General features: G+C 30.9%; 1 protein-coding gene and 1 long non-coding RNA gene across 5 annotated transcripts in view; one reads left to right on the plus strand and one right to left on the minus strand.

Moving 5' to 3' along the window:
• The window catches only part of LOC114123620 (broad-complex core protein isoforms 1/2/3/4/5-like), a 74,847-nt gene that overhangs the window by 35,662 nt on the left and 21,977 nt on the right, over positions 1-17,208 (minus strand). For 2 of the 4 annotated variants that reach the window (XM_050198266.1, XM_050198262.1), the window contains exon 1: positions 1,328-2,038. The exons of 1 other annotated variant lie outside the window; for it this stretch is intronic. In XM_050198266.1, the coding sequence (XP_050054223.1) occupies positions 1,328-1,373 (46 nt within the window). In that variant the 5' untranslated portion in view covers positions 1,374-2,038. Of the gene's footprint in view, positions 1-1,327; positions 2,039-13,759; positions 14,222-17,208 lie in introns of those variants that run through there. One more of the 4 variants, XM_050198264.1, reaches the window with a different exon arrangement.
• LOC126549363 (uncharacterized) lies at positions 6,757-7,349 on the plus strand. The gene is made up of 3 exons (XR_007603500.1): positions 6,757-6,852; positions 6,931-7,079; positions 7,252-7,349. It is a non-coding gene; the product is annotated as an uncharacterized LOC126549363 (long non-coding RNA).

Consider the following 17,208-nt stretch of genomic DNA (forward strand, 5'->3'; position numbering starts at 1 on the left):
ATTAAATGATGATAACAATTTTCGAGGATAACATTAGTTACATTTTTAATATTTGTCAAATTAGTTCCTACCTACACAAAAATGAATCCACTAAAAATATAAAAATACTTTAACAAAAAATGTAACTCTAAATGCCAAGGATTATCTATTTTTGAATAAAATAAAATTATAATATAATTTATAACAACGATCCGAAGATTGAATTTATTTCTTAGCTCACAAACTACTTAGAAGTTAGAGTACCGTTCTTTCGACTAGTCTAACTTGTTTTACTACTATATTTGATGTAAATCAATAGCTACAAAAATTTCAAAAAAAAAAAAAATTGTATAGGTACAAAATAAAAAAATACGTGACCAAAACTACTGTATACAAATATGACGTAGGTAAATATAAATGTTGTTTATGTTATCGTATATTTGCAATCGATATGACAATGAGAGCATATAATCATTTCGAATCTCGATAAAAATATGCATTTATAAGTATATATTCACTAACAATTGTTTGATTGTGTATTGAATGGCATAATGTTGTGTTTTATTTTAATGTATTAGAAAAAAAAAATTTATGCGGTTCACTATAATTATAGTCAAAACAATTATTAGGTTTAAAACATTTTTTTAGAAATGCAGAGGTTTTAATTATTTATTTTTTTATCGATTGTACACAGGTTTAGCTTACATATTACCGACTGTGAGAATATATTTTGTAAATAACGCGCTAAGAAATCCTTATCGACATAATATAATGATTGTAATGCACATAATAGCGATGGCGATGTAGTTTATACGGTATTCACAGAGATGTACACTAAAATTTCACGAGAAAAAAAATATAATAAATGCACGTCATACAAAAAATAAAACTAGTATACGTAATAATAATATTGTATAGTTTAAGAATTTGTACAACTCGTGTTAAATTGTTATTTTAGTTTTTATCATAGAGAGGAGCACATTATACAATGTGTATGTATAATAATAATCATAATAATAATATGGCCTACGCTTATTATATAGGTGACAAATAAATAGCACTGACGTCCCACAGAACGTTGTTGGTGTGGGGTAAATAGTCAAAATAATTGTTGAATAATAAATTTTAAAATATCGCGAAACACTAGTCATCAAGTTTGAAAAAGGGATTTCGCGGAATAACGCAGTGGTGGATTAGTCGCGCGTGTCGCATTGGATATTTATAAGCATACAAAATATCGCTGTTTAGAGCCTATACAAGGGATTACGCTAAAGGCAAAAAAGCTAAATAAAAATCAATTTTATACCCGCAGAAAAAAATATTAACACGACATCGTGGTTTAGCTTACCCTGCAACGGTAGTATATGAGGCCGGACCGGAAACTGGCAGGTCATGGCACGAGGACACGCGACTGCCGCCGCCGTTGTGGAGGTCGGTCTGTCTGTCTGTCGGTCGGTCGGAGGTTAGATAAAGCTTTACGACACACGTCGGCCTGTCGGATGTGTGCCTTACAACACGCGTCGGTTGGTCGGTCGTACGACGGTCGTCACCGAAAATCGTAGCCTCCGCAACCGCCGACACCACCGGCGCGGTATTCGATAATTGGCCGACGGTTAAAAAATGAAATTAAAAAAAAAATAAATAAAAAATAATAAGAAAATAAATACGAAAATCGCTGGACGGACGGAACGCGCACGGCGCGAGTATATATTATAATGCTGTACCGAAAATAGGAAACCTTTTCCGGGAGACACACTGTGTTGGCACTTGTGAAAACGACGGCTATAGTAAAATTTAATTTAATTTCTTTTAATAAAATTTAAGATAACGTGTGTAATATCGATGGCGGCGTACCTATATTAAACTATCTATGACTATTAATGGGTACACACAATATATAGAGACACATACGCGATCGCGCGCGCACTGCACACAGACAACATGCACACACTCGCGCGCGCGTGCGAAGAGCTGACCGAAAAGAATAATAATAATAGTAATAGTAATATTATTTGCGAACTGGTTGTACTTGCGTTGCATCGAAACGCAAACTGTCATGTAGACGGTGTTTATTTTTTTTTCGTCGGTGCAACGAATCTTGAACCAGTTCCTCTCGCAGATCGCGCGCGCGCCACTCCTCCCCGGGCGGCCGGCCGGTCGGCGGTCGGTCGGTCTCACTCTCCCAATAATAAAATATAATATAACCGAAGCGCGCACACATGCACACCAATACGCACACACAAGACTGTATTTATTTATGTACACACTCACGGACGCAGACTCCCGAACGCGAGAGGACCCGACTTAACCACGGTCGGGAGATTATATGTTTTTCCTCTCTCTCTCTCCAACTCTCTTACTACGTATTTATATGTATATATAATACGCTATTGTTCCGTACATTTGGTTTTTTCGCAAATTTCTCGTCGTTGCACCCCGCCGCCTGACATATTTCGATATGTGTATTACACGTCGACCGTACCTACGTACTCACCCTCCCCTCCATTTATATTTCCTTTTTTTCTCTTTTTTTTTTTTTTTTTTTTAAATCTTATAAATTCCTTTTGTATACATATGCGCATCCAGTTACGGCAGCAGCTCGTGTAGATATACTTAAAATAACAACATATCATTGTTGTATATTATTATATATTGTTATGTACGTAAAATTGCTTTCAAACTAAATTTATCAGACAAACTAATATATTATTATATCTGATATTGAAAAGAGATGTACCTATCTACGCTATAACACCTTTCACATTGGTCATTTCGGAGGGATTATCGCTTATAATAGATGTGTTATTTCTGCATACATTACTAAACGAAGACATAGCGAGTCTTGAATTATTGAGCAAAAATTAAATTTTGAGTTCCACAAACGAATACAGGACTACTAATAATACTTTTTATGTAAACAGTTGTTAAAAAAATATTTCCTAAACCTGTGTTTCTCAACCTTTTTACCGTGACGGACCATAACGTATACATATTAAAACTTTAACTGCATACCTTCTATCTCTTAAGTGTTAAGACTTTAATTAATAAAATTAATTATATATTATATTTATTAATATTAATCGTTATAGTGATAATCGTGCAACCCACGATAATAATAATAATTGAAAAATAATCATAATTTATAAGTTATAATTATATTATACATTAAATATTTTAAGCGACTTTTAGCGAATGAAAATAATAAATCTTGACAAATTTCGAGACAGTATTATTATATATTATAAAAAACACAATGCTAAAAAAGAAAACTGAGAAATGTTGGTAAATTTAAATTATTCATAATAATGGAGAATAAACCGTATTAGATAAGAAACTGTACTGCTCGAGGCTGTTATTATGAAAATGCCGCGGCAAAGTACACGACTGTTGACGTGTAAATAACACACTATACACAATTATTTTGTTTCGTATCCAAACAAGTAGCCCCCAGTTTATAACCCGTATACCTAACCTAACCTTTGATTATAATTTAAATAAATTAATATGTTTATAAAAAGTAAAAAAGTTTTTCTGATTAAAATCGATAAAACTTGAGCGTAATTCAAGATATTTAAAATGGTCAATCTTATAGTTTTATATTGTTCAGGTATACATTTTACAATTTATGTTGAAATGTATTATACAATTTATTATTCAAAGGTATTATCCTATGATTTTTTTTAGACCATTGCTGATATCATACCCGATCTAATTATATTAATAAAATGTAATTAATATATAATAGGCCATACTTTTTTGTATACCTAACAGTCTACTGTAAATAAACACGTTGTATACGTATAAAGTATCCCGTTTTACATAAGTACCACAAAACATATCAGCCAAAATTAAAATATAGTTTGTTATTATAATTAAGAGGTGCCTAATTACATATTATTTTGTAGACATTTTTCATTTTTAACTCTTTCAAAGCGCGCATGCACTGCACATAATACTACATACTTTGTTTTTCTTGAGTAACTATTTTTTTCACCATATATATGAATAGAGTTTCTAGGGTTTTAGTAATTAATAATTATGATCTATCGAACACGATCTAAACGATCTAAACCTAAGATTGATAGAGGTAAAACTATTTCAAATAATCCTATATTTTCAAGTTGACACACCTATATTCAGTGGTATTTTATGACTTGGAAATATGTACTTGAGTAGGTAGTGAGGTATCCTCTAGAGCCCTATAGTTATCACAACAAACCGTATTTCAAGATCATTGAGCTGAGGAATATTTAGAAATAAATACCAAACGAGTGTTATAAGACACCTGAATACATTGTATTTTATAGTAAATTATTATGTATATATTATTGTATAATACATTGTTTACCGTTGCTCAAAGAATATCGTGTAACTTAAATGCTGTGGTTAACATTCATAAACGTTTGCTGTGTGGCGCAACAGAAACCCAGGTTACAAAAAAGACGCCTGTTCGACACAGACCATTCCAAACGTAAAGACGACCCCTTTGCAAAAGGTTTATCCAAACCCTTTTATAAGTTTTATTACCCATTCGCGCCAAACGAACATTAAAATTATAATATAGGTATATTACATGTATTTTAATAATAATATTATTATTATTATTACAATTACGTGACAATTTTTAAAGCGACCACTCAAACACGTATTATATAGGTCTGCGGGATTTTTACTTTAACTTCCGACTAATTTTCAATACTAGACTTCCAAACAAAAAAATGAGTAAACCCAGTAAACGCACCCGTAATATGATTGTCATTATATTATAATTAATCGTATAAATTACGATAAGCCCACACTATTAATCGTTTAATTTGTGTGGTTTCTATTGTAATTTCTGAAAAATAATTCTATTATTTCTACACAATAAAATGTTATTTTTCATTTTTCACTGTCGTTCAATATCTATTATTTGACCGTTAGTGTAATAATATTGTGAATTATGATTTAGTACGTTTAAATTTTAATCTATATTGATTAGTTATTAGTTTTGCAAATTAATGGTAAAGTCGAACACAATTTATTATTAACCCAAGAATAAACCGTTAATATAACGTTATTATTGTATATGATTTTACTGAATATAACATAACATCAAAAATTATAAATTATATAACAATAGAAATTTTTTAATTTGGTATTGACATTTTATGAAATTTAATGAGATAAAACGTGTTTATTAAATCATAAAAACTACAAAAATCTAATAACGTAAAACACACTGATTTCAAAAGCGTTACATATGAAATCTAAACTGGGCTCAAATGTATGTCTGATATATTAATAAACGGCGCATCGTCAACGCGCGACGGTTTAAAAATATGGCAAAACGCTCTTAAGAATAAATTAAGGAAAATTCCGCAAAATATTTATTACGGTCGGTATGTATAAACAACTCGCACGGGAAATCGTCTCACGATTTATAGTTTTCTTGAAAAAATATAACTTTAGCCAGCTTAACAATCTTCTGTTTGTAATTATTTTTGTAAAATAAATTGCAACCATATTATCTTCTACATAATATTATGCATAAAAATATAATATAATAATATACATGTACAACACAAATTAATTGTTCAAATAATTTGTAGCATTAATTTGTGGTTGTGCACGCAGTCAAAACCCGGGAGTGTTGATAAAATGATGGTAAATACATAACAGAACATTATTGTAACGATTTTATAATTGTACCGTCGCATTACATAACTGTATAAAATTCTGTCGTAATAATTTCCAACACAATGTTTGATGTAAATAGTATAAATTATTAAAAACTAAAATTGTCCAATATGATACTATATTATTATATTTAATTAGATTTTAGATTTTAAATCTATGATATTCTCAACTTTCGTTGAACTATTTTTTTCGATTAGAAACCTTAAAAATAAAATACATAGGAAATTTTATACATTTTTTAAGGAGGCAATGCGGAAAAATCAGAAAACAATAATTGTTGGAAATTAAATTTTATCGAAACACAATAACAATACATTCAAATTTTAAACATACCTAAATATTTTATTAATCGTTTTATTCTATATGGTGGAACTTGATATTAATATTAAATTACATCTATGTTTTTTATTATATAGACTACGCAGTTGTAACAATCTATAAATAATAGGTACCATTCATTTCACGGTGAAATCGAATTTTATGAAAATCAATTAGTTTAAAAGACAATACACTATTAGAACCAAGAAAAAAATTGTACATGAAAACTCGTTTCTCTCTGAATAAATGAGAAAATAGAATGCAATGTAGGTACTTAATAAAAACTCGTTAATCTGTAAATAGAAATGTTTAAATGGTTTTAAATAGGTCTTATCGATATTTCATTTGTCAAACATAATTTGAACAAATGCCAAACAGAACTATTATCCATCCGTAAAATTAAATTGCACTCAAAAATTTTGTAAATGTTTATTTTTTTTAAATTGATATATTATGGCCTAATCATTTTATAAACAAGTTTCAATTTATTTTCGAATTTTTTAAAAGATTTCGTTTTTGAATATTATTTTAAAACATCTACAAATCTCCTCACGCAATCCGCAGGTTATAAAACTTGTTTGTGAGAGAGAAAAAAAGTTGCTTTTGGAATTGATCGAAGATTTAGTTAAAACGTTTGTAAAATTGTATAAGTATAATTAATAGCGATTATACAACACACTACTTTGACAACAAAAATAAAAGTAATAAGTATTGAAAAGAGAAGACAAGGTAAATCCGAAATATGTTATACTGGTCTCGTTTAATAAGTAGCAAGCAGCAAATAATTAGAAGAAAATAATTCATATCAATAAATAATAATCAACGGAATGCGTGCATGATCGTTAAATATTACTACTGGTATTCTTTAAAACTCGGGTATGTAAATAATTTAATTATTCATTGAGTAAGAATAGGTACGTTGTTATATTTTTAGAATACGTGTACATTGGACAGAATACATTCCATGAATAGCGGCGCATGTTATTTAAAATGAAAACATATCAAATACATTATGCAACGGCCAACGGCAAAGAAGTGAAACAATTTTTATAACCATATAATAAACGTGCACAAAAACTATTCAATGTCCGACTGACTCGCGGGTATATTCACGCTCTTTTACTATTACGACCGGGTATATATTTCGATCTTCCGTATATTGTTCGTTGTGGTATTAATCCAAATAGATTTTCTAGGCAAGATTACGACGAAACTTACCGGAAACGGTCACAACTTGAACGTATCATGACTGTATATAAATATAATATTTTTCAGATCATATGGATTATTTAGGGAGCAAAGAGCGAACAAGCTTATAATACAGATGGAAGCCCTCAAATTCGCATTGATACCGATCGAATCGCAAAGCATAGTTAATCTAAGGTCAGATAATCATTGTAAAATATAGTAATTAAGACAAGAAAAAAATTAACGGCTATATAGGAACTTCGAGTATATGCAACTATATATACACGGTAGTATATTTTTGTACAGAAATCGTTAACATAATAATATACCTATTGGCTATTAGAACGCAATGTTTTCAACGGTTTTCTTAATCAAAAATAGTGTTTAGTTAGATTGTAATTAAATTCATACATTTTCATAAGATTTGATATACAAACTTACTAAAGATTTAAAGGATTGTAAAAGTTAAAAAGTATCAAAAACACACTAACTTGCTGCACAGTATAAATCTAATACAGTTAAAACTACATAGCCAAAGTCTTCGCGTTTAAATTTAACAAAATATAAAATAAGACAAGCCAACAAATTCAGTTTTAACTACATGCATTTGAATATGGTTGAAACCGAAATCGAAATAATTCATTTCCTATGTATAAAGGTTTGCTGAAAGATTTGTCGATCAATGTGTATAAACGTATACAATATTGTGATTTATAACGGTTGTAGATGCCGGTTATATTGGTTCTTTGAGTTTGAGACCATCATAAGAATTGAAAGTTGCTAAGTATTTATTTTAGGTTTTCGTCGTCAAAATCCGGGATTAAAAACCAAGGGTAACCTGTTCATCCCCTCCTCGCACTGCCAAACGTAGGTACGCGCAGCCCGTCCGATGTATGCAACTAAAGAATTAACACATACACACTCAAACTAGAGGATCCGAGTACACGCTCGTTACTTATACTTAAGTATAACAATATATGGTACAAGCGCCACGCGCGTTATTCGTGAATTTTATACATATATTTACGTATTTTCGGCGCGGCGCGAAATGAAAAGTCGGTGACGGCTGCGGCGGGCAAGGCCACTCCTTCTTCCGATACACTACAGGAATTATTATAGGTATATTTTTGAGAGAATTGCCAAAAGCGCGCACAGGGATGGAAATCAAACCGGAGGAGCCTATGTATATTGTATATATTATACTCACCGCCACCGCGCCACTGTTCTATATATAGCGACCTACCGTCGCTCATCCACCTCCACCGCGGTGCCACCGCCACTCCCGCCTGGGCTGCCACCCTTTTACGCAGCATTAAAAGTTTCATGCAGAGCGAATATCGTCGGCTGTGTTGCCATAGGGATAATCGCATTAAAATCTAAAATGGTCTCCCGTTACACCTTGTTCGTTATTAAAATCCTCCGTATACATTCAAAAATTATTTCGCGGTTTATACAAACGGCAGCGGCGGCCCGCGCGCACTTGCAGCACTAGCTGTTACACACCGAAGTAATGTGCGGCCATTTTTGTTTGGTTTTGTATATTATTATATTATGTTGTGTGCGCGAGTGTGGAGTGTGCGTGCGTTTTTGAAAGGCTTTTGCGGCAGGTTTTCTGAAAGGTTGCCAATAACGATTAGTTCTTTACAATTGTGAATGTGTGTGTGAGAAAACGAATTCGATAATTAAAAACTAGTGCTTGAAAATCACCGGCCATGTTTTTTCTCGCGAATCAAATATAATAATAACAAAAACTTTTAATCATCGATTTTTTGTTTAGTATAATATACATAATATAATACATCCGATCTGAAGTAACCATTATAATTATTATGTATAATACTATGATGATGATGATAATAATAATAATAATATAATAATAATAATAATAATAACAATAACAATAATTAAACCCACGATTTAACTTGAAACATTCGATCTGCTGTATTATAGCCAAGTATCGGGATTTTCGTCATAGATTATGTTAACATTGTATAACGTTTTTACCTAACACCCGCATACTATACTTACACCTACTTACAATATAAAAGATGAACTGTCAACATTCGATGTATGTCGGTGAAAGATTAAAAACAAAATATTTTTTTTTTTTTAATCAATGTAAAAATATGTTAATAATAATATACCTAATTAGGTGTATTTTAAAATATAATATATTGTAATATACCCATATAGTAATTTCGTAAATTCAAATGTTTTTTTGGCGCAGTTGAAATTATTTATGTAGGTTTTGTACACGACCGCGCGGAATCGAAACGACATCTTTCTCTTTTCCAAATGTATAACTACGATCAATATTATTACCATACCAATCCTTCACTTTTATAATAGGTCATATATATATATACATATATATATTACACACGCATTTATATTCGATGACTCGGGATTTTCATATATATATATATGTATACATAAACGAGAGACCAACAGACGACCCTCCTCTTGTTATAATGTCACCGACATATTGTGTGACTATACATAGTATATATACGAGTCCGGGGGGATATAAGGGTTAAAGCCCCCTCCGCGCACGTTGTCTCGAACAGTATTAAATTATGACTAATATAATATATATATACAAATCTGCTTACGAGGAACGACACGTGAAAACTGTAATCAACGTTCTTGAAAAATGAGACGCGAAGTGTAAAATATAATATCATTAAAGGTTATTATAATAATATTATGCACACGCAGATCGTATTCACATCATATTTTATTGGAATTTTCGCACTATTCGACGAGATCGTTTTATTATTTTCATCCGTTTTACGATTAAGTGTATATTGTAATAAATGTATTGTACAGTTATACAGAATGTCATACTACTCATACTTATAAATATACCTATGTACTAATTAAAATAAAATAATCTGTGTGTAAAACACAAATTGAATTTGGCGTAAATGTTTATGTCTTCTGAAAGACTTCCATGACTATATACAAATGGGAAAAAGAAAAAAAAGGTTAAAAGCGAATTATTCATCGGTTTGGCTTTGGCATTTCGCAAAAGGTCAAAACACCCGGAAATCGGGATTCCGACGACAATGTCCCCAAATATACTACTGCGTACTTACCGTCTTTTGGTTAAAAAAAAATAAATAAATAATAATGTAAACGTTCAGGAAAGAAAAAAACCTTTTTTAGTTCAGTTCATAAAAAAAATAATATTATAACGCAATAATATACGCAACGGTTCGGCGCCCGCGATAGTCGTATTATGAATATTTTTTAAAACTAAATCGGTTGGTACGAGTGGCTGGCAGAACGAAGGGATGTGTGCCGGATCGAAACTTTAAATTCGCAGTTTAACTCAAGGGATTTGTAACATTGCATTGAGGGAGGAGTTCAATTTATCCTTCTAATTCTGATTAGTCATGCGGGAAATAAAATCAATACTGGCAATAAAAAACCGCCGGAGAGGATGTAAATGAATGCCGCATGCCCGCGATGTTTGCCCAAATATTACCGACATCCTTTCCCCGGCATATATTTTATATAATATACATTGGCTGTCTCTCTGTGCGTACGCGCATTTCAAACAGGGGAAAAATATTTACGATTAAAAAGCACAGGTCTGTATGTAAACAGCAGCACAAACTGTTAAGGGAAATATACCTACACACACACCAAGTATAAACTGTGTGTCTGTGTATACACTATACACAACGAAATAAAATAATAATAAACATAAAACTCGTGTTCTTTGCAGCTGACCAAAAAATGGTATAATTTTCGAGCCGATTTTTTGTTTAAAACGATTTTAATAATATTTGCTTACCTACCACAAATTATGTTCAAAATATTATTATAAAAGGTAGCTGCCAATTGTCTTAAAAAATAGCACATTTATTTGTAACGTATAGTTAACAATAATAATTTTATTGCAGGAGAGTATACGAACCTGAAACCAATACCATTTATACGTCGTTTATCTTTTTTCGATTAATATTTTTATCTTTCAAATTTATTTGCATTTGATGTTAGTTAAGTTGAACCCGATTATTATTATTATACGATAAAATGAATTAAATGTATAACATATTATGTTAAATTTTAATTTTTCAATCTTATTGAAGACCTGATACCAATATCTATAAGTACATGTGAAATTTTTGTTATTCATTATAAATGCATAACTATAGAAATCGTTTAATTAAAAAAAATTACATTAATTATTTCAGCCAAGAGTTAATTAAAAAAAGTGTAAATTTTAATAATTAAATGTAATAATTAAAAAGAGAATTTTAATCAGATTAAATTATTTATCTAATTATAAAAGTAGATAAGTAAATATAAGACGTAAACAAAATTTAAAATAACAGTAGTTGGGTCACCACGGTAGAGAAGACGAGAAAACGGGTATAAACAGATCGTTAATAATTTACACAGATCAATTTATATAGGTATTTAATTTAGATATTTGTCCTTTAACTTAAGTAGATTGAGTTTGGTTCTAAAAATCATTGATAATAATAATAATAACAATGTTATGCTTAAAATAAAAATGTACAGTTTTTCAAATTTTATAAATATTTAAATAATATAGGTACTGGAAAATTATGTTTATATTATTATAGATATTCCTAATATTCCAGCTAACCACGCTGTTATCAATGAACGCTTGAGGCATTAACATTTGGTGTTTTCAAACTTTTTATTTTAATAAAATATCTAGCAATTTTTTTATACACCGAGAGTGTCAGCAATTCAAAGTAAATTAATTTCTTTGAACAAACTCCCTGACCCGGGTGTAATGTAAATGTACACCGGAGGGTTACTTAAATAAAAATATAAGTAACGAACTAGCGAAAGAGGTAGCATTTTTTATTGTCCGGCATACTACAATATATTTCCGACACCACCATTTATCGGTTAACATCGTTAAATGTTTTCATCGACAAAATGCGCAGTTTAAAATGTACAAAGAAAAATAAATCAGCAAATCGGCTTTGAGTCAATCTATTAATTATTACTGTACACTAATATTATAATAATATTGTTTTCAAAATAATAGTTTTGTACAATGTACATGGCAATGAAACGTGACGAAATGAAGGAAAAAAATATTCAAAATAATAATTAAAAAGATTAAACGCCGTAACACTCGGCCGATTGTAGGGGTGAAGTTTTTCGAAACTTTGTTCCAAACGTAATGACGCGGTGTACTGCGAAAATGCAACATTACAACGATTCGCAACGCCCGCCAACAGTATAAAATATATATCTTGGCCCATCTTACCTAACCCAACTGGTGGCCAGCCGATCGGGTCGAAGGTCAGTTAAGCACTAAAGCCCCTCCACGACTTGACTGCTGAAATGTCGATGTAATCGCAGAGCACTGTGTATGTCCGAGTTTCTTATGATCGCATCTGCAACCGATTTTACCCAAACCAAGTTCCTAATACACGACTAATTTAATAATAACGCTAATATTTAATACGTCATAGCCACATTGGTAAACATTACAGTACAATGCATTTATTCTAGCCACAGCCTGTCGGTTTTTTTGCATTTATTTTGACATGAATCCAGAAACTCTTGTCTAAAAACAAGTAGTATGCCTATTATAGGTGCAGCCAATCTCCCATTCCCACATTCCCGGACAAAACGCCGCACGCCACTGCGGCAACCGGTCAGCCGCTCACCGTCACTGATTGTACAACAAATTGCACGCAAAAATTCGTGTGTACAGATTTCATACCTAAATTTCTAATACTATACTATATCCATCATACAATGATTTTAATATTATACGATTTTGTAGGTGCCTAACTAGCTTGATTGATGTTACTAATCACTTATGTATCGAAACATTTATTTTCCGTGACACCTCGTTGAGTTAATTACAATTTATATGAGATCTAGGGGAAATAATAACGGCGATCTTTGTAACTATTTAACCGTATTATGACCTTCACACATCTGATCTTATCAAAAAATATGTATTTTTAAAACGCGATTACCAACATCGCGTTTATTATATTACATTATTAAACAATACGATTTGCTATACCGCGTTGTTTGACCACCTATCATTATTTATTTTAGACGCATTCGGCCGACTGAGCAAGTTATTAAAAATAATTAAAATATTATAATAATTATTAATAGACGTTTGCCTAGGGAAGTTTCTAGACACGATTATAGTAGTTATTGTCGGGTTTATCAAACGATTAGATAGCAACGTTGCCGGAAATATCTGATATTTCGGAATTCGATTTGCTAATGCGTCTGTTACCTTGCACTCAATATGATTTATGAATTATAATTTAAAAAATAAAAACTGTTTAAGCATAAAATAATCATTATTAAATAAACTTTCAAAATTATTTTTATTTAAATTAATCATTATTACTAAAGATAATTAACGAAATTATAATTAATATTATTTTAACATAATTAGATCAATAATTCTTAAAAATATGTTTATACTTTTAACAGTTTTTTTTTAATAAGTCTATGAAAATGATTTCTAATACCAACACGACAAACGGATACGTCACGTTTGCCCCTCCACCACTTCCACCACCACACAACCGGCAATACTATACTTCATATCACGTGCACTTACCCAATACGTTAAGACCATTTGCGTATGTCGAAAATCCAATGCATCTGATGTATAGCGTGGGACCGAAAGGACCAAAAAACGAAAGAACAACGATCAAGATCTAACCGAAAACCGAACTTTAGTAACTACAATAATCAAAAAATAAATTTAACACTATTATACGAAAAAACACGATTCGCGTAGTTGACGACATTATCATATTTTATTAATTATTGCCATCGCTATCGTTAAAAATCGTCGAATTCTAGCGGGGAAACTCGACTAACACGTTTACGTGCGACTTTTTTTTTCTCTTTTCCGTAAACGCATGCACGCGTCGCGAGTATTTAAGTGTACGTACCTGGGTGCTAGTGTGAGTGCTGTTTGGGTGTATGCGCGCTTGTATGAGTGTGTGTTAATGTATGAGTGTGTGTTTGCGCCGAGCTGCAGGAGACGACCGCTGCACAGACGTCTAGCCGGCATAGACGCGGGCCGAGAAACTAGTTCTGGTTTTTTTTTTTATTATTATTATTATTATTATTATTATTATTTGTTATTACGCTATTCATTCTCCTCCGTCTGAGTACACACATACACTGTACACACTGTACACACTCACATCTTCACACACACATATAAGACCTAGACGTCTGGCGTTCTAGTAAAAAAAAAAAAAATAATATAATGGTGTGGGTTCCGGCTCTCGAAAGTGAATGCGGCACAGTTGCATCGCCGCCGCCGCCGACATTAAGCAGTTCTCAAAATATGCATATACACACGCGCACTAATAAAATGGCCAATTTTTTCCCCGCCCACGTCGGAAAAAAATTTTATTTTTAATTTTGTCTGGGAGTTATGTTCTCTTCCCGAGCATGAAATAGCGTTGTCTTTTCGATTTTGATTTTCGAGGTCATTGTTTTTGTTCGACAATATTAATAGATTCAACTATCCTGCGTCTACCGTATAACGACTAGAATTTTAATTACCATTTACCAGCTATTATACGCTACATCGACATTTTCTATACACAAAATATTTTACACTCTATTAAGTTTTTTTTAAAAATGATGTGTGTTATTAAGTCTATTTGTATCAATGAGTACCTATACAAATCAAAATATGCAAATTACTCGATTACAATAAAAAAGTAATATATTATTATATTTATCTAGGTATAAAAAAAGCTTGTTAATTAATAAGTTAGGTAAATGATGATTTAAAAATTTTGAAATTTTTTATTAAATAACAATTAAATATTCTAAATTTTTTTCATTTGTCATATTAGTTATAAAGATTTAAAACATTGAAAGTACATTTTTACATATTTTGAAGGATGTTTCTTAAGGTTATTGTATTATTATATAGTTTTTATTATAATAGACTTGAATACGTTAATTTAACTTGTAAATTAATTATTGTACCATAAAAAATAATAATTTTTCAAGAAGATTTTAATACTAGTTTAATGCGTTATACTAATAGTTATTGTTACCTATGTTGTTTAAATTAAAATATTAAAAATCTTCAATTATTCGTACTAAATTTTACATTTAACACCTATTGAATAAATATGGAAGTATTATACTTAAACTATTTACTATTTGTCTTAAAATAATAAAAATAACCTACTATACACAAATATCTTTCATACTTCGAATTTATTATAGGATATTGGTAGTATTTGGTATTAGTTTATAACATATACCTATAATACACATTCAATATTATTCATGCTTGAAAAACATATACAAAAAAAAAACATTAAAATCGTATATTAATGTTATTATTAATCATTTATCATTTTTTGTTCATTACATAAGTAGGAAATAAGCGATGAAATACACGATTTATGTAAAAAGGTATACGTACCTATAGTCATGTTACATATAGTTTATTATTTAATTTTTATAAAATTTAAATATATTTCATAGTTATATTGTTTTATTTCGAATCCATTGTTATTAAAAAACATGTATATAGTAGTTCAAGATTGAACCCCGTGTAAGCATTTTAGCATTTTTCGTATACAACAATATTTTCGAGGAAGTTAAAAAGGGTAAACAACATTGGAATCGAGGAGCCCAGCTGGCTGCTGCAGTAAACAAATAACGGCATAAAACTACGCCGTTGTGTATATGTAGCGCGTAGTAAAAAGATTTGGCGGAATGGTGGTAAGCCTAAAAAGGAAAATCAATATATTCCATGAAGTACTTCGCGAAACCGCTAATTCCAAATTACGTTTTTCGTGTTTCCTATCGTTTTACATCGCTTGAACAAAATGAAGATAAAAAAAAAATAAAAAAAATGGAAAAGAACTTTCGAGTGGCCTTGCGTTTATATATATATATATATGTAATATATATGCATATAAAGTATTTCGCGTATGGTTGTGTTCTTTTTTTTCGAGGGTTGAAATACACGCCACCGCCTTCCGGTTTGACAAATTCGGCTCGTACATCAAAATGCTCAAAAGGTTCTCGAGATCCGTCCGGCGGTAGCGGTATAGGGTGGAGGAAATGAAAAACCCCTGTAATTTATATCCATTTTGGAATGCGTTTTACTATCATTATAATAATATATTATATTGTGTACACCGTCGTCGTCGTCGGCGGCGGCGGCGCGGTCCAACAGCATCGAGAAATGTATTCTCTTTCTATATAATATATCCGCGTATACCTCCGCAGCTTCCATCATCAAAACAACGACGGTTCCTATTTCATTTGTTTATTTTCACAAATTGATCATGTTGTTTGGAAAATGATAAACTTTTTTACGTGTTTCCATTTTCTACCCATCTTTCGGGGATAAAAAAAATGTAAATATATTTTATACGTGGCCGTAAAACGGATTAAATAATATTGTAAAACACAATCGTCGATATAAAAGTTTTCTTTATGTTTTTCATTGCTACAGTGCGAAAATAATATAATTCAACGTTTTGTGTATTACTCACATTAAAGTAGATACGATGTTCGTACCTAAGTACAGTACATAATATAGTTTACATATGGGAAAGGGTAAAGGCAACACATAATATTCGGACGATGATAAAAAGCTAGCATTGACCTTTCAGTGTCTAGACACTTATTATCTAAAATCTCAATACGTCTATGTTTATTTTAATTTATAATAGGTAAAAAAAATTTTTTTAAGCGATGGCTATCAAAGTGGCATATATAACAGTTGGTCAATGTACTATATAATATATATATATATTTTATATTATAAAATATTATATTAGATTATTAATGTAATACTATATTTTTATATTGATAAATATGATAATAAAATAATGACGGATAATGTATTTGTATAACTATAATAGTTTTTGTAATTTTAAAACAAACAACGATCTGTAGTGTGGTAAAATGTCCGATTGAAAGAGGCTGAATGTTTCTATGAAATATAAATGAGCATGATTGAACAACAATAATACGCATATGGATATGATGTGATAGGTACAGGATATT

The sequence above is a fragment of the Aphis gossypii genome, chromosome 1 (assembly GCF_020184175.1).
Source record: "Aphis gossypii isolate Hap1 chromosome 1, ASM2018417v2, whole genome shotgun sequence".
NCBI lineage: Eukaryota > Metazoa > Arthropoda > Insecta > Hemiptera > Aphididae > Aphis > Aphis gossypii.